Source organism: Choloepus didactylus, chromosome 23 (assembly GCF_015220235.1).
Source record: "Choloepus didactylus isolate mChoDid1 chromosome 23, mChoDid1.pri, whole genome shotgun sequence".
In the NCBI taxonomy this organism is placed as follows: Eukaryota; Metazoa; Chordata; class Mammalia; order Pilosa; family Megalonychidae; genus Choloepus; species Choloepus didactylus.
Window position 1 is genome coordinate 26,875,028 of NC_051329.1, and position 27,073 is coordinate 26,902,100.

At 46.7% G+C, this 27,073-nt stretch overlaps 1 protein-coding gene across 7 annotated transcripts in view; it reads right to left on the minus strand.

The window, feature by feature from the left end:
* The window catches only part of AP1B1 (adaptor related protein complex 1 subunit beta 1), a 54,576-nt gene that overhangs the window by 15,927 nt on the left and 11,576 nt on the right, over nucleotides 1-27,073 (minus strand). For 5 of the 7 annotated variants that reach the window (XM_037816704.1, XM_037816708.1, XM_037816707.1 and 2 more), the window contains exons 2-11: nucleotides 18,497-18,559; nucleotides 15,413-15,518; nucleotides 12,771-12,906; nucleotides 11,738-11,983; nucleotides 10,405-10,595; nucleotides 9,357-9,578; nucleotides 6,703-6,823; nucleotides 6,124-6,219; nucleotides 4,944-5,059; nucleotides 4,434-4,599 (exon numbers count right to left, since the gene is read on the minus strand). In XM_037816704.1, coding sequence (XP_037672632.1) covers nucleotides 4,434-4,599; nucleotides 4,944-5,059; nucleotides 6,124-6,219; nucleotides 6,703-6,823; nucleotides 9,357-9,578; nucleotides 10,405-10,595; nucleotides 11,738-11,983; nucleotides 12,771-12,906; nucleotides 15,413-15,518; nucleotides 18,497-18,533 — 1,437 coding nt within the window. In that variant the 5' untranslated portion in view covers nucleotides 18,534-18,559. Of the gene's footprint in view, nucleotides 1-4,433; nucleotides 4,600-4,943; nucleotides 5,060-6,123; nucleotides 6,220-6,702; nucleotides 6,824-9,356; nucleotides 9,579-10,404; nucleotides 10,596-11,737; nucleotides 12,381-12,770; nucleotides 12,911-15,412; nucleotides 15,519-18,496; nucleotides 18,560-27,073 lie in introns of those variants that run through there. The other 2 variants (XM_037816709.1, XM_037816710.1) reach the window with 2 other exon arrangements.

Below are 27,073 nucleotides of genomic sequence, written 5' to 3' on the forward strand. Positions count from 1 at the left end.
TTGCTGACTGAAAAACACTGATGGAAAAACAATTCTTGGCACACAGTCCCTCCCCAGACACAATCTCATTTCTCCTTGAGCCCCTGAGGCTCCTGAGCCAGGGACAGGTGGGTCTGAGGCAGGAGGCAGCAGCCTTGGCGGCAGCTCCTGGGGCCTGGCCGGCAGGAAGACACTTACAGAAATAAATGACTTAATTATGCGGGTGCGCAGGGAAGGATGACAGCGGGAGGCAGAGTGGAGGGGATCAGGTCTGCTTCTGGGATTCGGTGATCCATAACCCTAGCGATCTGGTTACCAATGGGCCAGCAGCAGAGGGCTGTGGGATGGCTGTTTCAAAGCAAGAGGCAGTCCAGGAGTTGGCTTCCAGACCTGGCTCTAGCCCCTGGTGGGGTGGTCTATGAGAAGCCATTTACGCTGTCTGGGAAGGAGAGGTGTGGCCTACTTCAGGGGGCTCTTGTGAGTTTTGAAAATGGCAATTTATGGCACTGAGTTGGAGTGAGAGAAGTCATATTATACCTCATTTTAACTCTGGTTCTATCACTTCCTAGCTGGGTGACCTTGGACAAGTCATTTAACTTCTCTGAGCCTTGGCTTCCTCGTGTGTAAAATCGGTACAGTAACAGTACCTCAGGGTTAACGGGAGAGCTGCTGAGACAAGAACCTGTTGCATACGCTGCTCATCATTATCACCACCACACAGGGACTCTTTATCAAGCTCCCCCCAGCACAGGCCTGCTGGCTGCCTGGAAACATTCAAACTGTCAGGTCTGCTGTGCCACCCAGCTGGCTGGACTGCTGCTAGAGGGTGCTCTGGTCATCAACCCAGGGCCCCGGCTCAGCTTCCCCAGCTGACAGGCCAACTCCTTGCTAGCCAGCATATTCAGGGCAGCCCTCCTGCCTTGATGCCAGACAGGACAGGATGAGGAACAGGTTGGACTAATGCCCCTCCCTGGCCAAGACTTTCCAAGGCTAAAGAGGCTGAGGAACCTAGGATGAGCAGGTTCAAAGAAACAGTCCAAAGAAAAAGTTCCAACTGGGGAAAAATGCGGAAATATTAAACTTCCCCACCTGGGGTATAACTGATATTCTCACAAGCATTGGTTACTATCAATTTAGTAGTCTGACCCCTTGATCTTGGGGTTTGCCCTTATGAAGCTTGTTATTACAAAGGAGAAGCTAAGCCTACTTATAATTATGCCTAAGAGTCATCCCCAGAGAACATCTTTGTTGCTCAGATGTGGCCTCTCTCTCTAAGCCAACTGAGCAGGTAAACTCACTGCCCACCCTCTACATGGGACATGACTCCCAGGGGTGTAAATCTCCCTGGCAACGTGGGATATGACTTGGGAATGAGCTTGGCTCTGGCATCATGGGATTGAGAAAACCTTGAACCAAAAGGGGGAAGAGAATTGAAATAAAATAGTTTCAGTGGCTGACAGATTTCAAATGGAGTTAAGAGGTCATTCTGGAGGGTATTCTTATGTGCTGTATAGATATAGATATCCCTTTGTAGTTTTTAGTGTATTGGAATAGCTAGATGGAAATACCTGAAACTGATGAACTGCACTCCAGTAACCTTGATTCTTGAAGACAACTGTATAACTATGTGGCTTACACAGTGTGACCGTGTGACTGTGGAAACCTTGTGGCTCACACTCCCTTTTTCCAGTGTATGGATGGATGAGTAGAAAAATGGGGACAAAAACTAATTGAAAAATGGGGGTGGGAGGGAGGGGGGGGATGTTTTAGGTATTCTTTTTTACTTTTATTTTTATTCTTATTTTTATTTTTATTTTTTTTGGAGTAATGAAAATGTTCAAAAATTGACTGTGGTGATGAAGCACAACTATACGATGGTACTGTGAACAATTGATTATACCCTGTGGATGACTCTCTGTATGGTATGTGAATATATGTATAGCAATAAAATGGAATTTAAAAAATTTCCCTTATGAAGATAGAAGGAAAAATCCTCATTAAAATATTAGCAAATCTGAAAAAAAAAAAAAAAAGTTTCCTAAACTGTAAGGCACCAAATTAAGTATTTTTAAAAGAGCTCTGGATTGTGTTGTGAATACAGGACGCAAACGAAACAGGCCAAATAATAAAAACACCACCACCCAGCTATTGTTTACTGAGTGCTGGAGGTGGCACCTTGACACGTATCACCCCATAATCTCTGCAACAACCCTGCACTTCAGACAAGGAAACAGGCTTGGTGGGTTTAAGTAAAGTGCAAAAGGCCACACACGGGAGGAGCTGGGATTCAAAACTTCAGAGCCCCATTTCTCCCCACTACACCTGGCTTCCTTCTCACCTTTCCCTTGTCTGACTTCTCTAATCCTGGCTCCTCAGCAGGCGTAGCTGAGAGGGGAAAAGCTGCAGAAGATGTACTCTGATATGTGAGCCCAACAGGACATCTTCTGGAGCATTCTCAAGCAGAACCCAATTGCAGGGGCAGAAGCCATCAGGGCCAGTCTTGGCTCTTCAGAGACAAGGGAGGAGGCTTGTGCAGAAAGTGAAGCGGGCACTGAGGAAGGCTGGCAGCTGGCATCGGCAGGTACAGAGGAAGGGAAGGGATGGTGGGGACGCTTACTGTTATTTGTGATGGACTTCTGTGGCTTTTGCTCACCCCAGCATCTATTCCGTCTTCTGGTGACAGAAACCCTGGCTTTCTTTCAGATAATCCCTCCGCTTAGCCCCTCAGTCCACAGAGACTGGGATGGGCGCCTGACAGACCTGGCTAATCGGTAACGGCGAGTGGCCCAGGGATAAGGCACATAGGCCCTGGGACTTCTGCTGGAACTGGGGAAGTCGTTATGCTGTAAGGACCTAGCCTGGAAGTGCTGACCCTCATAGCCCCATTCATGGAAGCCTGCCCAAGGCAGAAGTCACCCCAGGGACACAGAGGCACCTGGATGTCCCTGTCCTCATCCAGGAATGCTGGGAGGGAGCTCATCCCTGACATGCCAGTTACAGAAACCAGCCAGTTACCCTTTTTGCCTGGACCAGTTTGCTTTTGAAATTAATTCTTACCAACACCAGTACCACCATTAGTGAGTTCTTACCATGGGCTGAACATGTGTTAAGGGCATCACACACAGCATGCCCATTTAACATTCACAGCAATGGGAAGAGGGGATTATGATCCTCATTTTACAAAGGAGGCACAGAGAGGAAGGCAATGAGTAAAGCCACACTGCCAAGAAGTGGCAGAAGAGGGGATGAACTCTGGGATCTCAGATCCCAAAGCCCATGCTCTGACCCACTAGGTCACACTGCCTCCACTTGGCAGCTAAGATGTCTGTATTTACAAACTGACAGTTTTTAAAGGCCCATGTTCATGTTCATGAACAGACAGTTCCAAGTTCACAGAAAAGGAAATACAAATGAGAAGCTGCTCAACCTCACTCATTAGAGAAATGAATCAAAATGACCCTGAGGTAACTTGTCATCTAATTGACTAGCAAAAATAAAAAGCTGATAATGCACTAGGCTGGCAAAGAGGTAAGGAAACAGGCACTCTCACACATTCGGGATGGGAGTGTAAACCAGTACGTCTACACAAGTGAAACCTGGCAAAGCTTTCAAAATTTCAAAAGCGCATGCCCTTTTATCCAAGCATTCTACTTCTAAGAATCTATCCTGCAGATATGCCTGCATATGTGCACAGCAGAACTGCTTGAAAGAGCAGAAAACAGGACACTCCATCAACAGGAGCTGGTTAAACAAAGCATGTATGTGGTTATAAAAGAGCAAGAACGGTTCTCACATATTAAGAATGGTATGGCCTTCAGATATATTTTTAAGTGAAAAATGCAAAAATGCAATTTGAATTTATTGCACATATAAAAAAATGCAATTTGAATTCGTATATTAGCAGTAGTGGTGATGAACACATAACTATGTTATCATACTGTGGACAGTGGATTGTATACCATGGATGATTGTATGGTGTGTGAATGTATTTCAATAAAACTGAATTTCATAAAAAAAAATAAAATAAAATAAATGGGAGAGAAATGTGTGTGTGCACGTGCGTGTGTGTATCTGCTGGTATACTCCTTCCTAAATTATCACTGAAACCAATAACATTTGTGATCTCAGGGGAGGGGAACTGGGCAGCTGGCGACAGCAGGGAGAGGAAGACCTGTCACTATCTAACCTTTTGTATCTTAAATTTTGAACCAAGTCAATATACTGGCTATTCAAAGATAAATTCAAAATTAAAACAAAACCAAAAACTTCTTCCTGCTTTAAATACACACCAGCACAGACCATCCTCCCAGATGTCCATTAGATACTGCAGTGACGGAGGAAAAGGGGCCATAGTTGCCCCCACATGTCACTCACCAGTCTGTCCACACTGCTAGTGCCGTGTCAGGAGGGCGGGCCTGAGGCCCGTGGCCGAGTGTGCCTAGCTGCCGGCTCACCTGGGTGCTCTCATCGTGGAAGCCCTCGAGGAAGCTCTCCAGCAGCTCGTCGGCATTGTCAATCCGCTCGGCATACTCGCCCACGATCCAGATCATGGCAGCCCGGGCCTCGGGCTCATCCAGAGAGTCCAGGTTCTCACATAGGGTGGCGATCACACTCTCGTACCTGGAAGACCAGTGCACCGGTGGCCCGTGAGCACCCAGTGTGCAACGCCAGGGAAGGCCCAGCAGGAGCAAAGAGAGGCAGGCTGCTACCCCTCAAAACCCCAGAGTGAGGTTGGGTTAAAGGGATCTGAATTTTATTGGTTACATGTTAGTTCTTGTTTAGACTGAAGAGCACAGTGAGGGCAGCTCAGGGAAAATAAGAAAAAGCAAAGGGTTTATTTTGAGAATGTTCTTTGTGGCAGTGAAGTCGGAAGAGGGAAGAGGTTCCTCTGTCTTTTCCTCCCCACCTGTCCCTGTCCCCAAGCAGAGCCAGAATATCCTTATATGGGAGGGGCAGGCACATACTTGTTGGGGTACTTGCGGAAGATGTCCTTGATGACCACGATGGCTTCCTGGACCACATAGTTGACCTTGGTCTGGATGAGATCAAGCAGCGTGCTCACACAGCGCTCCGCAGATTGCTGGGAGGCAAGAGGAGAGGGAAGAGTATCGGCAAGGCCCCTGCACCAATTGCCAACAGAACCTATGATGACCATGCCTTGGCCAACGGCTCACAGTCACTCTTTGCCACAGTGGAAGAACAGAGAACATTCTCCTCAAACAACAGGTGGGAAAATGAGGACAAAATGATGGCCCTAGAATCCAGGGACACAGGAAGAGAGAATAAGACTGAAGAGGAGGCCAGAGGCAGAGCTTCGAAGAGCAGGGAGCGTCCCTAGAGCTTCTCTAGGCCAAGCCTTTTCAGCCTTCCTCTGGGAGTCCTGCGAGCCGAGGGACTGTGCTCCAGCCTGGCCTACTCCTCACTTTTACCTGCTTCATAAAATAGGCTCCTGTGGCCAAAACCACATAGAAAGTCTCTGCTCAGGGCCAGTACTTCTCTCCTTCATTTTAACACACTATGCTAATGCCCTGGTAGAGAAATTTCTCAGGACTGTCATCACAGGTGCCAAGCGGAAAACATCTCAGGGGTCTGGGCTGTGGGTGACCAGCTATCCCAGGGCCCTCTAGCCACCAGTGGCCCTGTTTAAGGAGAGCCCAGCTCAGTGGTCAAGGAACCTCCCCATAGACAGAGAATGGGAGAGGATGAAACGCCAGGACATGGGTCTGGAGTAGCTCTAGGGCACACATATAGCCAACTCAAGGCACAGGCCAACATGGCAAACAGGCTGAGCTCTTTGCCCCAAAGCTCCACGGACAGAAAGCCAAGTCCCCCAGGCCAAAGCTAACTTGTGGCTGCCCCATCATCTTGGCTAATACTGCAGGAGATTCCACCATTACGATGGGTTAACTGAATCCACAGCAACTGGAAGGCCTAAAGGAGATTACAGAGTGGGAGACACAGATCTGTGAAAAGGAGTCCAACCAAATCTGGACAATGGGTACCTTGGGAGTTCTGGGGGTTACCCTTAGGACTTCATGGACCATAAGCGGGTGGCAGATTCTGCTAGGATCAGACTGGTTTACTGGTTTCAGTACTCTTCCCCTCTCTCCACCCTTGGCCAAGGGGATTGTCCGAGAGCCTCACCTCCACTTTGATGGCACAGCGGCCAATGGCCCGCACAGCTTTCCGAACAAAGTCCACATCCACCTCTGTCGCGTACTCTTTCAGCTCTGCCAACACCTGTGGCCCAAACAGAGCAGATGGGGATGGGTTATGTGTGTTTGTGTATGTGTGTTCTGGTGGGGTAACCCCATGGGACACCCCCGGGCAGTGGGCATGCACAGACCCCTAGAAGGATGGGATCCTGCTGATTAAGGTGGAAGGCTCAAGGGGAGGGAGAGAGGTGTCAGGGCCTCATTTGGGAAGCAGGGAGGAATCTGCTAGCAGGAATCTGCTAGCAGGGCTGGAACAATCTTTGTTTTAGGTTGATCTAGCTAACACATCAACCTAACTACCACTTTTCAAATGGACAAATGATAGGTAATAATAGCAAGAATAAGTTCTTTAGTAACACAATATCAGTTAACATTTGTTGAGTGCTTACAAAGCCCCAGGCCCTGGGCTAAGCACTCTTGAAGTGGAACTATTAACGGAGAGAACAGGCAGCCAGCCTAGAGACCACAGACACCAAAGCCCATGCCCTACCCACCACCCTCTGCTGACCTGAGCGATGTTGGCCTGGGAGGCCAGGCGAATCATGATGTCCAGCTTCTCCAGCTTCACATAGATGGGGTCATTGTACTTCACAAAGAAGACCTTCATTTCGTGTTTCAGGATCTCGGGCCTGAGGGACGGGCAGGTCACCCAGAGAGTAAGAAGAAAGGCATAAGCTCCATGGGAAAACTTCCACGTCTGCTGGGACCTTCTCCTCGGTCTGGGGTGGAGCCCAACACCTGGACAGGCAGAGACACTGCTGCAGCTGCTCGCTCCTGGGCGGAGGGCCCACTCATACGCCTGAGCAAGGTTCTGACCAGCCACTTATTTGACCGCATCACAGGAAGGAAAGAGGGAGTACAAATGAGAGATGTTCACAGTCAAGGGGAAGAGTTAATGTAGCAGGGCCGAGACTGTTCTCCTTAGAAAGGCCTGGTGTTTCTGGGAGCTTGGATTTCGGAGGGCCCCCACTGATCCAGGACTGAGGAGGGTGCTTAACCGTGCCTAGACTGTTTGCACGTGGTTTATGCTGAACACCTGCTTTCCTTCAGGGAGTCTGGAATCTTGGCACATGCCAGGCAGAGGATGCTTATGTGATCAGCCCCCAATTAAAATCCCTGGCACTGAGTCTCAAATGTGCTTTCCTGAGCAGACAACACACACACGTTGCTGCATTTTCTGTTGCTGAGGGAAGAGTGCGCTCTGAGTGGCCCCTCATGGGAGGGAGGGAACATAAGGACCCTCCACATGGATTCCTCCAGACTCTGCTTGCGCCTTTTCCCCTTGGGAAATGATGTGTATTCCTTTCGTATCACTATAAATCTTAGCTGTGAGTACAACTCCTGGCTGCCTTGGGAGTCCGTCTAGCAAATCTCCAAACATGGGGTAGTCTTGGGGACCCCTGACATAGGCACTTACATAATAGGACTATTGTGAGAGTTAATCAAGAAGCATCTAGCATGAGGCCTGCCTCAGAGAAAGTGCTCGTCACACAGGAGCTGTCATCAGCAGTTTCACACACGTCACCATTCTTGTCTTCAAAGGCAACTCTCTTCCAAAGGCACAGCTGGCACCACCTGTCTTGTTTTTCTTACAAGAGGAAACCTCAGAGTGTGAGAGCTTTGTGTAAGGTCACACAAGGTTAATAAGGTCACAAAGTCACAAGGTTAGTTAGGGTGGGAGCAAAATGAGAATTACCATCTTCTGAGTCCCATGCCCTTTCAGAAAAGGGAGGAGTATAGAAAAGGAATGAGGACAGACCATGGAGAAGGGAGAGGACACAGCAGAGAGAAAGGAGACGCCCAGGGTACTCGGTGCTACTGTGCAAGCTGTGGGGTGGTCCTGGCAGAGCAAGGAGACTTTGTTGTGCCTGGTGGGAGGCAAGATCCCGGGCTGTGCAATAGGAGGATTTCTGCAATCATGACCCAGCAAAAACTACACAACCTCATGTTAGGACCAGGCCAGGCCTCAGCGACATGCAACAACTTTTTATGAGATTTACCATGTTAAATATGGCACAGGGAGCCACTTTGTCCTGGTCTGGGCCTACAAGTCACTATATCACTACACCTTATTTAATCCAGCAACCCAAAGGCACTGGTATGTAAAGACCCACACTGCAACTTGAATCCCTAGTCTCATCCCGTTGTTCAGGCATTCAGAAAGCTTTCCCATATTTACCTCCCAAGGCTTCGCACACATCCCGGTTCACCTGGTATCTCTGGGACCCCAAGAGTGTACTAAGAACCAGACTGATGTCACAGTGGCAATGAGCATGTGCTATTCCCAAGTGAAAATGACTAGCAGAGGCTTTTGCTCTCTGTGTATCCCCGACCCTCAGGAACAGGGCCTTTCGTGACATATGATGCTCAAGTCCTCTGATTAAAACAGCGGGGAGGAGAACTCAGGAGTCCAAGCCCACTCCACAGAGCTGCAGGGCTCCCTCACAGGAAAGGAGGTGATTATCCCAGAGCATCCTTCTTGCCACAGGCATTAGGAACCAGAGCTGGATAGTTGGGTTTTGGCCCACTCCAGCCCAGGTCCCGACCCCTTCCTTTAGTAACAGTGCCTTACTGTTGACCACAGCATTGGAAAATGAGCCCACAGCATACTGAGTGACTTCGATATATCCCTCCCCCAGGCCCTAAGGCTGATGCAAAGTCCAGTTGTTCTCCACCATCTTGGAGTCCTCCAACCTCAGGAAATTTGACTAGAGCTGTGGAGTATGTCCCCGGAAAACATTTTTTACACCCTTTTAGAAAAGGGGGGCACTGTGGACTCCAAAGCCATTCACTGTCCACGGTTAAGAACTTTACCTGGCCTGCTCCCTGGTTAGGCTAAGCCGGAGTTTCTCATCCTCACCACTACTGACATTTTGGGCTGGATAATTCTTTGTTGTGGGGGGTTGTCTTGTGCTTTAGGATCATGAGCAGCATCCCTGGCTTCCTCCCATTAGATGCCAATAGCCCCTTCCCACCAGTTGTGACAACCAAAGTATCTCCGGACATTGCCAAATGTCCCCTGGGGGGTCAAGTAGATCCAGCTGGGAACCACTGAGTCAAGCTACTCTTTGAGACTGCCCAAGTGGCAACAGATCTGTTATCCTCAGCAGAAGAGACTCCCCCCAGAGTACACACAGCCTGTGAGGGGGGCAGGCTCATCACCTTTTCTGCACGATGAGGTTGATGTTGCGCAGGGCCACGTACTGCAGCTCGGGCTCCGCAGACAGCAGCGTGACCAGGGGCGGGGCCAGCTTCTTGAGCAGCGTGCCATAGTAGTCCAGGTCCTTGGACAACATCTCCATGAACTTCATCAGCACCTTCACAGCAGACAGTACCACGGCGGAGTTGGCATGGGACAGCCTCGGGGTGACCCGCTCACAGATGCTGGGGTCCATTCCAATGGGACAAATAAGAGACACACAAGGCAAAACATCCTGCTTTTAGTTATCAAAATATCATGTCTTCCACAGGAGAAAAATCTAGATCCCAGTTCTGCTGTTAACTGACCCCAAGTAGGTTAAAATTGCTCTGAGCCTTGGTTTCCTCGACTGTGAAATGGAATGGCAATGCCTACTTCCCAAGATTGCTGAGGGCTTGGGTGAGAAAATGCATGGAAAGCCTCAAGCACAGAGCCTGGCATAAAATAAATACTCTCTAAGTGTCAATTCTTTTCCTCCCCCCTACAGCTAGGGGACTCAGGAGGACAGCACGCTGGTTCAGCACAAGAGTCATCTGAGTCCCATACATTTCCCGCCACCTTGCTAAGACAGGGTTTCCTTATCTGCAAAATGAAGGTGAGGATGGGACCTCCTTCACAGAGTTGCACTAAGGGTTAGCTAATCCTTGGAGAACACCTAGAGAGCCTCAGGAACCCAGTGAGAAGTCAGCGGATGGTGGCACAGAGGCTCTCCATCACCTCCACTGGGTCTGAGATGACTAGGGTCTCTGTCTGCTCCCAGCTCAGGTCCTGGCTTCAGTCTGTGCCCATACTGAGCAGTGAGTCGACTGCCTGAAGCAACATGTGTGCTGCTGACATAAGTTGGCTCTGGAGGGACGTGAAGTAGGCAGGCTGCCCTGAAGTATGTCTGAGATGGTCTGTGGGGAAAAGCCTTGGAAAGGGGCCCACTGGAGGCCTGAGGCCCAGCTTGTCGGGGGAGCCCCCTGAGAACCAGGTCAAGCCAAGCTGGCCAGCGAGGGGCAGCCTGCTCACCTCTGGGCTTCCCGGTCGTCCTTGGGTGTATAGTTGGCCAGGCAGTCCAGGATGAAGATCTGGCCCCACTCAGTGCACTCGTTCAGGGCCGTCAGCAGCTTGTTAATGGACTGTGGGTTCAGGTCGAGCAGGTTGCTGCTGGGGTGAGACTCGGCGATCTCTGAGAGGGCGGCCACTGCATTTGCCACGACCTGGTTGAGAAGGTGAAAGGGGCAGAGGCTGCTCACAGGCTAGGAGGTGGCAGGGCTGGTGCTCCCCAGCCCCAATGACACTGAAGGAACATGACCCAGAAGGCAGGGTCTCGAGCATAAACCAAATCCACTCCTTGCACTTGCCCTATTGACTCATCTGCAAATTGGGACTAAAATAACTGCACCTTTTAAGAAAAAGGAGAGGCAAGAAAAAAAACAAGGACTAGCACTGAGTGCTGGCAATACAAAGCATTCCCAACACTCTTACATAGCATAGCCCATTACCAGCTATAACAGCTCATTTCACTGGTCCCACTGCTTCTCAGAACTAGAAGATTCCCGCAGAGCCCCTCAAGGCTGGCAGGAGTAGACGGGGGCTGGAGGGCAGAGGGCCTGCCAGGTGAAGCTCTGAACCCTCAACCCATTTTCATTAAAGCAGCCATCTTAATATGTGTTCCGAACGTGTTGTTTTCATCTCTCCCTATGATGAAGGGCTGTATAGGCTTCCCAGGGCCTGCATGAGATCCATGTTTCTGTGGGTTGAGAGGGAATGGCTGGGTTGAGGGGTTTGTGCATTTCCTTAACAGGGCCAAACTGTCCTCTAACATGCTGCCACCACTGTGTATGATGACACCAGCGTTCTCCAGCCACATCCTGGTGCCCTGTCTTCCATGATATGCCACTTCCTTTACAACCCTGCAAAGATGTAAGGCAGGGGAAAAGCACCTCAGATTCTAAGCTTACAGATGGTCTTGGTAGAGGACAAGGAACAGTGACGGTGACTGGAAGGGGCGGAAGGAGAGCACTAGAATTGACTGTGTGCTAGGCCATGCCAGGCATGTCACCTTCATGGCTCTGAGCCTCCACAGCACTCCTGCCAGCCACACAGAGTTAGATCCATTTTAGTGACTGAAGGTCAAACAGCTTGCCCAAGCCACACAGCTAGTTAGAGAGGGCACAGAGAAGGGAATCCACAGACCACACCCGTATCACTGCAGGACATGAGAAGGGTTAACACACCCAGCAAGGCTTCACGCTGCAGGAACTGGGGAACTGCCTGATGGAGGGTTAAGCCAAAGTCTTTCAAAGCAACCCAGGAGGTGGTGGAGGTGGAGGTGGCCTGATGGGTGAGAGAGGCTTACCATGGGGTTGGAGTCAGAGATGAGATCTTTCAGGGTGTCCAAGAAGCCCTGGTCCTCCACCAGCTGGGCGTTGATGTCGTGAAGCTTGGCCACGCACACAGCTGCTGTCTTGCGCACATATGGATCCTCGTCCTTCAGGCACTTCCGGAGGGGCTCACACAGGTACTCTGTGATCTTGTCGACGCGGATGCAGCCCATGGTCCGCACGGCCAGGGCCCGGATCAGGGGGTTGGGGTCCTCACAGTCCTGAGGGGAACCAGCCATTGGCCAGGGGCAGGGGAGGGATGAGCCATTTGTGGCTTCCGATTCTCCTGGGCCTGCTCACGTCAACAGCTCCAGTCTCAGCTGGACTGCTATCAGACGGCTGCTGTGGAATCTCCCACCGACTGCTGCACCAGTATGCAAAGTAAATGCCACATAGCGAGCACCCAGAATTTGGCAGACACTGTGCCCAGGGCTTTGTGCATTCTCTCCTTTCACAGGAGACATACAATACTGGCCTCTTTTTACAGATGAGGAAGCTGAGGCTGTCAGGAAGGCCAGGAGCTCGTCCAAGGTCACAGAGCTGTGACTGAAACACATATATCCAGCACCACAGCCTCAATCTTCCAAGTGAACCACAGAAACTCTCAGTTTCCCATATCTGCATCAACAGGGGTTAGGGGAGATAATAAGAGTTGAATATTCAGGTCCCCACTTGCTCCTCAGTCTGGAGGAGAGAAAACATAGAAAGGAGCAACGTCTAGAAGAGGAACACAAGAAGTTCTCGGAAGCTTGCTGAATCTTGCCCTATCAAGGGGCATGAAGGGATTCAACAGGCTTGGTGCAACCTCATGGGGAATGAGTTCAGCAGGGTCTCTAGCACCTGATTTTCTAAAGACAGCAGAAGTCCTCTTTCGGAGGAAGAGGACCCAGGCTGGACAGGTGGAGGTGGTCTAAAGGCTAGGGCGAGAGCCTGAGTGCTTCCACCATGGAGCTCAAGGGAAGATGGAGCAGTGAGCACTCCACACACTCCCATCACGCTCGCACTCACCTTCACAAAGGTGTTGACAGCCATAATGGCCATGTCAGGCTGGCTCTTGGCATAGTTCATCAAGTACAGATATACCAGCTTCTTTAGCTCCAGGTTGTCTGTCTGCATACAGTTCACCACATCAGGGAAGAGAGCACTGAAAGGTCAAAATGAGGTCAGAGGGGGGAAGGCTTAAGAAAGGGAAAGGAGGATTTTCAAGCAGATAATTTGGAGGGTGCACAGGAAGCAGTGGGTGAGAGGGAAGAAGAAACATAAACAGGATTTCCTAGTAAAAGGGAAGAAGACATAACTATGCTCTGTTACAATGAACACCTATGGGTAGAAAAGGAATTCTAGAGAGGATTTTAAAACAAAACAAAACAAAACAAAAAAATTCCTTTGTTTTTTTTTCAGGGTTCAGGCATGAGCTCTGGAGCCCATCAGACTTGGTTCAAATCCAAGCTCTGCCTCTTGCTGGTTGTATGATGTTGCTAAAATGCCTTCATCCCGAGTCTCGGTTTCCTCATCTGAAGGAAAGATGTAACAAACACCCACTTCCCAGGGCCCTTGTGTTCACTAAATGAGACAACATACTTAAGGTATCTAGCCTTTGACATCTGGGAGGTGCAGAGTAGATGATAACTATTCCTTTTCCCTCCCGGAGACTTAATGTAGCCCCCTTATGTTGGGCTGCTGGTTCTGGAGTGTATAGGAAAGCAGGGATGGGAGTCCACTGTCATCACAAGAACAGCTTTGTCACCCACTAAGAGCCAGTGCCAGCATACCCAGAGCCAGCACTATACGCCAGGCTTGGCGCGCAGGGCTTTCCATACTTGATCTCATTCAACAGTCCTAAGAGGTGAGGGGTTAGTTCCATTTGATGGCAGAGAACTTTGGTGCTCATAAATAATTCACCTGCCTGAGGAACCAGGTCTGCCTCCAAAGCCTATGCTCATGACCGCCTTTATGCTGCGTGGAATCCTTCCCAACACAGCACCCAACACTCCCAGATTCCCAGGTGTGACGTATGAGATGAGAGCAATTTTCTATCTCTGGAATCATGTTCTCGTGTTTTCATGGGCAGGGACACTGTAACTTAGAGATTTAAGAGGTCAAAGTGAACTTCCTGAGCAGGGAGGCGGCCACCGTGGCCAACCCCCAGGAGTCCAATAGAAGCTGAATTTGATGCATCATCTCAGAAGATGATGCACCAGGAAGAAGGGGGAGCAGCGGAAAAGGAGCAAGAACTGCTGATGAGCCTGACTTGCTCTTTCGTGCCTGTCACATCAGCAAAACACGCTCATTGGGGACGGAAAAACAAAGATGTTTCCTCTGTGAGAAGGTGACACTGGTGTTCTAGTTTAAGGAGAACAGCTTTGTCTCCAAACTAATCTCATTTGGAAGGAGGCCCAGTTTTCCAGCAGAGATCTGATCCCCTGCTGCTTCATCTTTGGCAGGTCTCTCTGCAGAACTTTTTCTCCTCTGTCATTGTCAGGACCTTGCTGAGGGTGGTGATGGGATGGGCCAATCCATGGAGAAGTCCGGATCCGTGCAACTGTGCCGCAGGGGCTGGACGGGGCAGCTGCTCCATGTCAGCACCCAGGCCCCTGTGGCACAGGGCACAGAGGGTAGGGCAAAAAGCAACCTGGATTTGGATTTCAGAAAAGCGGGGTTTGGGGCCTAGTTCTGCCAGTAACCACAAGACATTTGGGCAATCGTCTTACTCCTTCTTTAGCTGGTTTCTTTGGCAGTAAAAATGCCACTACCTACAATATGGGAGATGTGAAGAATGTCTGAGAAAACAATCTGAAAGTATTCTGTGGACTCAAACACTGTACCAATGTAAGTTGTCATAGAATCCAGCCTCTGCCTTTGGGACTAACTGATGTGGTGGGCAGGTAACCACAAAAACACATGAGAAGATACCTGCTCATACGGTACATTCTAAAATCAGTGCTGGGTGACAGGAACAGATAACAAATGCTGTCAGTTCAGGGCAGTAACCCTGTGGGCTGGGGTGAGGAAGGAAGGCAGGAGGGAGAAGGAGGACCTCAGATGGATTTTTAAGCTAGAAGAATGAGCTGGGTAAATGGAAAAGGGGAAGGGGCATTCTAGGCAGGGGAGAGCATGAGTGGGGGTAGGGGGAAGCAATCCTGTATGTAATCTGCTCTGGCAATCAGACACAAACCAGACTGCAAAGTGGTAACATTCTGGACAAATCCAATCTGCAGATGTGTTTTACTTGGACCACCCTGTGTTTGTTTCCTTATTGGTTTAACATCATCTGGCACTTTAAAATAGGGAGAGTTAAAATAAAAAATACAGATTCCCAGTTCTTTTTAAAATCCAGAAGACCCAGCCCCACCAGGTTCATTTCCCAGAGGCAGAAATCTTCTGGAGTTTCTGACAGGGTCATACCCCATCCGCGCCATCTCCTGGGGCCTTTTCAGCCTGGTCCACTCCACTCCCTTGCAATGCTGCCTGACCCCACCGGCACTTGTGCTCATAAGCTCTGTGTAAACAGTCTTCTGTTTGGAAAGGAGATTTGTGGGCATATGGTGCCTAGAGACACCTACAGGAGAGATCATCTGAACTGGACCCAGGTTCCTGACCCTCCCTCTGTCAGCCAGCCTCTGGCTGCCACCCTGCCCACTCCTGCCCACCTGACATCCTTGCCCACAGTCATCGACGCAATCACTTTCTTCACTGCCTCCTTCTTTTTCTCCTTCTTGTCACTGTTGAGCTCTGCCTTCAGCTCAAAGATCTCCCCTAAGAAAAGGAGGCAGGTGTGAGCAATCCGGCCCCACCCTGCCAGGAGATGATCCCCTCCCCCAACTTGCAAAGGAACAAGAGAGAGGGAAGGAAGACACCTGTGCTGTCAGCTGAGGGCAGCTTTAGGCCCCTGGCCTTGGTGGGACAAGCAGCAGCGAGGGACTAGAACGCCTGCTAGGAGGGGAATTATCAAGATGAAAGCCTGGCGGTCATGGTAGATCCAGGAGACAGGAAGTGTGTGAGAGATGAAGGTTCTGAGGGATAGTAAAGCATGAGGGCAGGTCCTGCTCAGCTGGACTGCTAAAAATGTACAGAGGAAACACAACATTCTCAGCCATCCTCAATCAAAGGGTGGGAATTGATCCTTTCCCACACATTGTCTTTGCCGATTTTCCTAGAACATCTAGAAAAAACAGCTTGTTCAGGGTTTCACTTCCTGAGCCACAAGTGGTGGCCCAGTTCTGAAAATGGCGATTCAGCTACACACTAGGGCTGTAGCACGCAATAAATTGTTCTTAAGAACTTGATGATCTGGAAAAAGCAAATGAGGAAGTAGGGTTGCTCAAGGGCGTGCCATGGAGAGGGAGTCAGGACTCCGATAACCGTTAGGGCAGACTCTGGAGTCAGACCAGCCTCCAGCTCCCAAAACAAGAGCCAGCTTCTCCTGAGCCTTTGCTAAGTCAAGCACTATAACTTTTTTCCCATGCAGTTTCTCCTCTCATCCTCACAATAATTCTGCATTTCTCCCTATTTTACAGATGAGCAAATGGAAGCTGTTAGGGGGTCAGCAACTTGCCTACAAACGTACAGCTAGTAGATGGTAGGGCCAGGATTCAAATGGTCTAAGTCACTATTCTCGGGCCTACCCAGGATAACTCGCTTTGCTTCTCTGAACCTGTATCCTTGCCTGGACTCTCCACCTTTATGGGGCGTTGACTTCTTTCCTCCAACGCTCGCATGTGAAAGGCTAACCTCAGTGCCTGGCACCCAGTGGGCCTTCACTGACGGTTGCCAATATAATGATTAATTCACCATGTGACCCTAGAGGAATTATGTTCTTTGCCTTGGATCCCTCTTTTACAGAATGAGAGCCCTGGGCTTCCCTCTGGGGTGGGGATGAAGCAGAAACTATCATTTGAGGGAATGTGCAGAGGAGTTCTAGGTGAATGTACAGTGAGAAAGAGACTAGGTTTTTATGACTAGGCTGACCAATGTGGGGTTCAGCAAAGAACTTGAGATGAGAGACAGCAAACAATGTTAATTAAAAATAATCTCACAGCACAGCCAAGGGAAGGTTGCACTGCGGATATTGCTCCAGGAAGCCAAGTGGAATCTGCAGCCCTTGCAGTTCAACTCAGGGCTCTGGAGGGTTGAAGGGAACATGTACTCTTCTCCAAAACACCAAGGGGCCTGTGTCTCCCTGCTCTGGCATCCAACATGACCATGACAACCTGGACTCTGGACCCTGCTGCAGGCCTGCCCCTGCTTTGCTAGAAGGGTTTGGTTGGATACAGTACAACTGGCCTCAAAGACGGGTCCAGGCCTAAGACCTCAGTCCCCAGAGAGCTGGGGTGGGGGGTGGTAAACCTGGTATCTTCTTGCTTCTGAAAGGCCTCCCTTCCTCTGATGGCCCCCAGTCAGTCACCACTCCTCTGTCCTAAATCACTCTTAGAGCATCCATTCTCTCTTCCGCCTGTGCCACCCCTTGGCTCAAGCACCATCACCTCTCAACCAGGCTATGGCACTGATCTCTCTGCCTCCCTCCAGTTTCATCCTCTTCAGTCCATTATCTGAATCTGCCTCAGAGCTTCCCTTGCTTAAAACCATCACTGATGTCAGATTCAAGATTTGAACCTGGGTATCTTTTCCCAGACACCCCTCACTCCCTACCCCCACACAAAGAAACCCCACAAAACACCCACTACTGTACCCTAATACCCTCAGCACCAAGTTCTCCTCCTGTGGCCTGGTGCCTGCAAACCTCTCCAGCCTCTACTTTCACCACACTCCTCACCAACATGTGCTCCACTTCGTTCCTGCCCCTCGCTCCCCTCGTTCCTCACCCATGCCCCACTGGTCTGGCTAACTACCTTGACTCCTCCAGCCATGCCCTGTACTTCCCTTACCACAGCTCTCAACACCCTTTTGTGTGATTGTTACTCAACAGAGTCTCTTCCCAGCTCAACTGAAAGCAAAGCCCGGTCTGAGACGTGGTCTTCTCCACCCACATGGTAGGGTCTCGATGAAAACTGGCTGGACAAATACTCAAAAAGCTTGAGGAAGGACCAGCCTCGGGTCCTGGCTCAGCTGGCCTATCAGCAGACTCTTTCAGCTGGTCACCAGGAATGTGTAACTCTCATTTGGAAAAAAGAGGGAGGAGGGAAGGGCTTGTCAGAAAGATGCCTACAGGGTTAAAACACATTTGTCAGCCACTTCAATATTCTCCATTCCTCTAAAGGTGGAAGCAACCAAAATGCCTAACAACTTAAGACTAGCTTAGCAAATTTCAGTGCAGCAGCTCCAGCGCACAGCTCCACAGAATTGTGGGAAAATGTTTATGATAACGTCAAATGAAAAACAGGATGTCAACTTTGACTGCAGTCAAGTACAATGTGTACCCTCTGGATAAGGACCAGACATACACACAGAGATATCACTGCAGAGCTGCTGAGAGAATTATGTAGGCTTCCTTTTGTCCAGGGGAAGAAAACAAAAACAATTTCAAGTCACTGCGGGAGAAAAGAGACTTTTTCCCTTATACTTGGAGCTAACACTCTTCCCTCCTTGAGTTCTAAAAGGAGTGGACAATTTCTTACATCAACAACAATGCCGTTTTCCTGATCCACAGGGTCAAGAAGCTCTGGGTCATCCCTGCTCCCAGGCCTCTAAATCCCACCCCCGGCCCCTGCCTGGAGCAAGAGGAGGGTCAGGCAAGGAAAAAGGAGGTCAAGTCCCCACAGTGAAACAAACAGTACCTTTCTTGGTAGTGGTGAAATATTTTGAGTCAGTCATTTTGGTCTCTTATTTACAGCCAGACTCTGCAAGACAAAAGAAGGGGGTGACTTTCAGTTATGTTCCATCCCATTTTCAGTTACAGTGAAGAGGAGAAGAAACAGGCCCCAACACGCAAGGGGTCAGGGAACAGAGCTCCTTATCTCTTTAGCAGGCAAATGATCTGTTAGAGAATGGCTGGTCAGATTCTGGGTAATTTTGAGGCATCTATCCGATTTTTGGATGTGTATATCCTTTGACCAGCAATTCTACCTCCGGGAATCTCTCCCACAGAAATATCTGCACAAGGATATGTGTATGAGGGTTCTACTGCAGCACAATGTCCAGAAATAACTTAAATGCCCATCAATAGGGGAATAGTTAAATACTCTGGAAGAGTCCACAGACATTAGAAGGCACTTAATCACCACCCCAGCAGCCCCCTAACAGAGGGTGCTCCCTCTGTTCTAAGTATTTCACACAAGTCAACCCAGTCAAGCCTCATCACAGCCTCCTGGAGGTACTGTTATTACCCTGTGTAGTCAAATGAGTTTGGAAAATGCTGAGTTTAAAAAGCTAGGTGGGGTTTTTCTCTTCACAACTTTTCTGGGCTTCTATTATAGCAATATGCACTATTCATCTCTAGAAACAGCTGGTATCTATGTGCTGCAGACTCTGAAGCATTTCCCAAATCTATCTGACCAGTTTTATCAAAGCATCTTATGAGACAATGCATGGTGTGAAATGCTGTTCTAAGACAACAGGACAAAGAAAATACAAAGACTCATTCATTTCAACAAACATTCTTTGAGCACCTACTGTGTACCTCAATAGTTCCTCCTGGTCAAGAGATGACAGATAAAAGAAGCTACAAAGGAGCCAAGTACCCTGAACACCTGGTAGAGGCTTCTGGGATTGTTCTAACCATTATTGAGAAACTATCATTAGATGAGTCCCTTTATAAACCAGGGGCTCTACAGACATTATCTCATTTAATCCATAATCATTAAACCTACCAATGAGGTAACTGCTTTTAACCCCAATTTACAGATGAGGAAATTGAGGCTAATGGATGTTAAGTAAGCTGCCCAAGGCTGCACAGCTTCTAAGTGGCTGGGAGCCCATCTTGGTCTATCTCAGCTCAGCACCTATCCTCTATCAATGAAGGAATCCTCCAACTGAGAAAGGAAGACAGAGGATTCAGTCCAAACCCTGTGACTTTTAACTGTAACCTTCCAGCCCTAACTATAGTTTTGCATCATACAGAAAATGACACGACCCCCAAAATAGAAATTGAATGGAAAAACTTCACCCCACTTTGTCCTTTCTATTACCTTTATGAAGGGACTCAAACATATAACACAACAACTTCTTTCAATCTTTCTTTCAATCTCCCCACATTAGATTAGTGGTGAGATGAGGCCACTGGTATGAAAGATGTGAACAAATATTCCCAAAGTCTCTGGAAATGAAGCCGACTCAGCTACTCTCCCACCCAGCTGTATTTTTCCAAGGTAAGCTTGTATTTATGGCAGGATGGCATCAGGATGTTCCTCACACCGGGAGGTTTTGTTTCCATGATAAATGGGACACAAATATGTACAGGCCCTGGGATGCCTTCAAGCCTTGGTGGACCCAGTTAGAATAAAAGAATAAAGCATTCACTGACAAACAGTCTAGAGAGAAAGGCACAATTCTACTTTCCTTTTGCTTTGCAAAGTTGAAAGGGGATGATGGCACTTTTCTGTGGGAGCTGTGAGATGTGGCAGAGGAGACTGCTGTGTCTCGGGATGCCAGTCTCACCATGGCGCCTCTCATCATTTGATGGTCTTTGCAGTGTGAGCCAGGACTGAAGACAGATTCACAAAGGGAGCATCCATGGCGGCCTGGCTCCCCGCTCCATTCACCCTCCAGCTCCACGCCCAGCCCGGGACTTGGCATATGGCGAGTGTTCAATTAAGTTATTGAAAGACATGAAAAGGGGTCACTGAAAATCCCGGGAAGCCTCAGCCTGACCTGACAGCTCTGCTGTATAACTATTTAGCACTGGCTTCCAACATGAATATGCATATGTTAAAAATATTTTTTGTCTGAACACACATAAATCCATTTTCTCAGAGAAACCTCACCAACCTAAAGGTTCTTTTTGGAACCCTGAAAATGAGCAAGTAAATAAAGATCACGGAATTTCTGCCACGCATTAAAGGACTGTATGGTTTGAGAAGTCACAAACTTGGAAGCATAACAGATAGAAGCATACAAAATATAAAAGTGCCCTTTAGGAGTTGTCTAAATAAAGGGAAAATTGGAGGCAAAAAGGGCTAAACAGCACAGGCCACAAAGACTCACAAAAAGTAGCATACAAGCACTAACTTAGATGTCTAACCGCAGTGCTTCCCAGAAAATTCTTTTATATATATATTTTTAAAGCATTAAACTTTTGATGACACTCTTCCTTTTATAGATGCTAAGCAAGTATTCACAAATTTCATCTGCCACCAAGGGCACTGGCACCATATCCTTGGTCTGCAGTATTTATTTCGCACATCCCTCTGCAGAGGGCCTAATGGGACTGATGATGTGGAAATCTTATTCCTCTGAAGTTGTTTTATATACAGAAAATTAACCTAGAGGAAGAAGGTGAGGTGGGGAAAGAGAAACACTTTTGGAAAGCCATCCCCAGAGCTGATTAAAACACACTCACAAGCAGGGCTTCCTCCTTCATGGTGAATGAGCACTAAGGACATCTAAACCTTGTTAGCTACTCAGGTGGTATCATCTTGTGTCTATTCTCTGTTATGAGCTTCCTCGTGTCGGTACCAGGTCTTACAATTGCCTCATGGATGGCAATGCAAGAGAGAATTTTTGTTCTCTTTGCAGGAATGGAAAAAACCCTACTGTTCAGCCCTAGCAGAGCTCAGGCTGGTGCTTTTCCTGCGCTGCTGAGCTGACAGCACGACCATATAGCTCATCCCTACCCCACAGAAGCCAGAGAGGTTGAGGCTGTGTTCTTTGATTTATCTGATCATGTACTTGAGCTGCCTTTGAAAACAGGCAACAAACAGGACAGAAAAAGCTTAGGATTTGAATTCCATCTTTGGAAGTGGCAGGGTGCTTTGAAAAAGTGATAATTAGAGGGAATTTTGTGGCAAGAGACTGAGGCTGGGTTCAGAAACTGTTCTGGCTTGTGTAATGAATCACCTTTGCCAAGGAGACGGCATTCTGAGCTGGGATCCCCCTCAATCTCAGCATTTACAGGCCAAGGAATGCCTCAACGGGACGGAACAGTCAAAATGTTAACAGAGGGACACACCTAGAAAAGTACTGGTTTCCTGTTTGAGGAGCCACTGCTGTGTCTCCACAGTAAATCTGCCTTCCCACACCCACACTCAGGAGATTATGACTTTGATGCCACAATCCTAGGAGCACTCTCTGTTAATCTAACTTTTTAAGCCATGTTTTAAAATCCTGCTGACATGCCTGCTTCACCCTGTCCAAGGCGTAAAGAAAAAGAACTGGGTAACAAAGCCTGAAATATAATTGTTTTATGTTTTTTAGAATTCTAAGAAGTACTTGGTGAGACTCACTGATATACTGGTCACAGACAAAGATATAGCTTAATTTAAGAGTAGAAAAACAAAATCCCTGGAAAAAAAGGGGAAGGAAAGAAACCGATTAAAAATATTTTCATCAAACTAAATACTGAATTGTCATATTACCTGCCAATTCTACTACTTAGTATATATCCAGAAGATACGAAAGCAGGGACATGAATAGAGATGTGTACACTGATGTTCACAGCGGCATTGTTTACAACTGCCAAAAGATGGAAACAATCCAAATGCCCATCAACAGATGAATCGATAAAAAAATGTGGTCTATACATACAATGGAATATTATGTGGCAGTAAGAAAGAATGAGGTCCTGAAGCATGTGACAACATGGATGAATCTTGAGAACATAATGCTGAGTGAAATAAGTCAGACACAAAAGGACAGATATCGTATGATTTCAGTAATATGAACTAACTAGAATGCGTAAACTGAGAGTCTTAAAATGTAGAATATAGGATACCTAAAGACAGACAGAAGTTTGAGAAGGGGGAGTGGTAAACTAATAGGTTCAGAATGTATAAAGAGGTTGAACTTAAAATGTTTGGATATAGATATGGGGTGAGGGTAGCTCATTAGTAGGAATATAAGGAATAGTGCCGTATTGTAGGTGATCTTGGTTGAAAGGTGTTGTTTAGAGTCATATGTTACTGATTAACACTACAAATTTAAATAAGTACTTGCAGAAACTGGTACAAATGGTTAATAATAGAGTGCTATGTAGGGGAAAAATACCTATTGCAAGCTACGAACTACAGTTAACAGTAATACCTTAAGAGTCTTTCATTAACAGTAACTGGTATACCACACCAATACCAGGGGTCAATACTGGGGGGAGGCCGAGGAGCTGGGGGAAGGTGCAGAAGTGTTGGACTTCCTCACCTGGACTGGTGTTGATGTTGTCACAAACATTGGGACTGGCGATTTGATGTGCGGAGCCCTCTATCGTGGGACTTGCCCTTATGAAGCTCATTACTGCAAAGGAGAGGCTAAACTTGCATACAATTGTGCCTAAGAGTCTCCCCCTGAGTACCTCTTTGTTGCTCAGATGTGGCCCTCTCTCTCTCTCTAACTGAGCCACCTCGGCTGGTGAACTCACTGCCCTCCCCACTACGTGGGACCTGACTCCCAGGGGTGTAAATCTCCCTGGCAACACAGGATATGACTCCCGGGGATGAATCTGGACCCAGCATCATGGGATTGAGAATATCTTCTTGACCAAAAGGGGGATGCAAAATGAGACGAAATACTTTCAGTGGCTGAGAGATTTCAAATGGAGTCGAGAGGTCACTCTGGTGGACACTCTTATGCACTATATAGATAACACCTCTTAGGTTTTAATGTATTGGAATAGCTAGAAGTAAATACCTGAAACTATCAAATTCCAACTCAGTAGTCTGGACTCCTGAAGACGACTGTATAATAATGTAGATTACAAGGGGTGACAGTGTGATTGTGAAAAGCCTATGGATCACACTCCCTTTATCTACTGTATGGATGGATGAGTAGAAAAATGGGGACAAAAACTAAATGACAAATAGGGTGGGATGGGGGGATGGTTTGGGTGTTCTTTTTTTACTTTTATTGTTTATTCTTATTCTGATTCTTTCTGATGTAAGGAAAATGTTCAGAAATAGATTGTGGTGATGAATGCATAACTGTATGATTGTATTGTGAACAGTTGATTGTATACCATGGATGATTGTATGGTATTGAATATATTTCAATAAAACTGAATTTAAAAAATAATAAAAATAATAGGGGGAGGGAAATGGGATAATGTGTCTGATAATTTTCTTTTTGGAGTAATGAAATTAGTCTAAAAGTGAATGTGATGATTATACAACTAATTAATGACACTGTGGACACTGAGATATTGATTATATAATTTGGATGGAATATACAATAAATGGAAATACCTTAATAAAATCTGCAAAAAAAAATTCCCATCTATTTTGGTAATGGATGGTGGTAATGGCAGCACAATATAGTGAATGTAATTAACCCTACTGAACTGGATACTTGAAAGTGGTTAAAACAGGAAATTTTATGTTGTATATATGTTACCAGAATAAATTTTTTTTAAATAAACTGTGCACCACAAATAGTAAACTCTAATGTAAATTATAGACTATACTTAAAATACAATAATGTTGGTTCATCAATTATAACCAAAGTATCACACTAATGCCCAATGTTCATTTCAGGGAAAACTGTGGGGGCAAGGTCAGTAAATGGGAACTCTGTACTTTCTGCAGGGTTTTTCTATAAATCTTCAACTGCTCAATATTAAAAAAAAAAAAAAAAAAGAAAGGTTAAAGTGGTTAAAAAAAAATTAATCCTGAACACCTAGACATCACAACCAAACAAAACAAAAAATTTAGATTGAGCCCTGGGGTTCAGTTTAGGTTAGGTTTCAGGGGTGGGGGCAGGGGGGAAGTCCTCAATTCTTTATCTTTTTTTTTTTTTTTTTCCCTGAGTCTTCACATTTCTACATATAATTTTATGGGCAGGAGATATAAAATAACTTTTTGTGTTTTAAGCTAATAAAATGAATACAAATCTATAAAAAACACATTAAGAAAATGAGTATTGAATCTAATCCAACTTTTCTACAAGGCCTCAAAATTGCTAATAATAATGTTTTTAGGAAAGAGGACTGAACGGAGGGTTACATTCACTTCAGCTTTATAACTCATCCCCCGTCCTTACAACAGGCAACCACCACCTGTTGCTCTACTTAAGCCGCTTGTTTCTTCTGGGGGAATTAGAGGATAAGGTGAGGATGAAAGTACACTGACACATACAAATGTAAATATCATAAATATCTTGGGCTTCTATTTGTAAAAAGAAGAAAAAGCCTATTGCGTTAGAAGTCAAATCGGTGTTGCTTCTGGGTGGGAGGACTCACCGGAGGGGGGCCTGTAAGAACCCTTGGGGCGACGGGAATGATCTGTATCTTGTACAATTAAGAGCTGAGCATTTCATTTGATATAAATTATACAAATATTAGAACTTTTTTTTTTAATAAAGAAATTAAAACCCAGTGCTGGAGAAGAAAAATGGCAAAATGGAACACGTTATAATCCAGAAGAAATAAAGTCTTTCTGAATGTGACATAAAATCTAGACATCTTAGAAAATCCATGAATTCAGTTACATAGGGACCAAATTTTCCTACGTGGCCAAAACATAAAAAATAAAATGACATGATAAACACCCAAAAAATCTGCATCATATCACAGACAAAAGTCCATTTTCCTTAACATATAAAGCGCCTACAAATATGAAAACAGCAAAGGATGTGGACAGTTCACAGAAAATCAAATGCAATGGCTCTTCAAAAAACATACCAAAACATGTTCAAGCTTACTCATAATAAGAGAAATACGTATCAAACTACAACGAAATACCTCTTGTTACCTACTGGATTGATTAAAAAACTCCAACATTTAACACCCCATGTTGGTGCTGATGGGGGGACAGGCGCCCTCCTGAATGCTAATGAGAGTACAAATGGCTACAACCTCCGAGGAGGGCAATCTGGCAACAGCTATCAAAATTACAAATGTCTTTGCTTACCCTTGACTGCAGCAATTCTGCTTCTAGGAATTTTTTCTATTGTACAAAACTACACAGGTACGAAATTATTCGTGCAGCATCCTTTGTAAGAGCAACCTATTGTAAACACCTTAAAAGTCCATCAACAAAGGACTGGTTAAAAAAATTACGACAGAACCATGAAAAAGAATGAGGCAGTTCTACACATACTTCTATGGTATGCTCGCCAAGATACTAAGTGAAAAAGGCAAGATCAAGACACAAAAAAGTGTATGTCATATGCTACCATTTCAATTAAAAAGGAAAAATATGAATATTAATAAAACAATTATACCCAAGTGTTTGCAAATGCATTGACTGTCCTTGAAAGGGTAAACAAGAAAAGCTAACCAGGGTCTCCTCCAAAAAAGAAGCTGGATAACTACGGCACAGGGTGAGAGACCGAATTTTCATCACTTACTTTTTGGTACCTTGGGAATTTTGTATACCCCATGCATGTTATTACCTATTTTAAACATAAGGCAGTTTAGAAAAAATGGTGCATCTATCCCACTCTCCCCACCCCTGTGCTCAACCTTCAATTCTCAGCTTCAACACTACTTCCTCAGAGAAACATTCTCCAGACCCTAAGGAGCAGAGGCCTCCCCAACATGTGACTCAGTTATATCCTAAGTGTGCCTGTTTGGATGTATTATGCCCCCCCAAACAGCATGTTCTTTGATGTAACCTTGTGGGGGCAGATGTTTTAGCGCTGATTAGGTTGGAATCTTTGGATTAGGTTGTTTCTACGGAAATGTGACCCACCCAACTGTGGGTAATACCTTTGATTAGATTATTTCCATGGAGATATGGCCCTGCCCATTCAGCATGGGCCTTGATTTAATCACTGGAGTCCTATAAAGAGCTTACAGACAGAAGGAGCTCACTGCTGCAGCTTAGAGAGACATTTTGGAGATGGCCATTGAAAGCAGACTTTTGCTAGTCCAGAGTTTGTTCCAGAGAAGCTAAGAAAGAATAAAGTGCCCCAAGGGCAACATTTTGAAGAATGCACAGGAGCTGACAGAGGAACTGGGACAAAACCCAGCTAACAGAGGTTTTCCAGACACCATTGGCCTTCCTTTGGTGAAGGTATACTTCTGTTAATGCCTTAATTTGGGCATTTTCATGGCCTTCAGACTGTAACTTTGTAACCAAATAAACCCGCTTTATAAAAGCCAATCCATTTCTGGTATTTTGCATAACAGCAGCATCAGCAAACCGGAACACTGAACTTCTTCACAGCCCTCATCACACCTCTAATCTGGGATGTGTCCTATTTAATGCTGTCAACCCAGTGACTGGCGCTGTGCCTGCCACATTCCAGGAGCTCATCAAATGATTGCTGGCAAA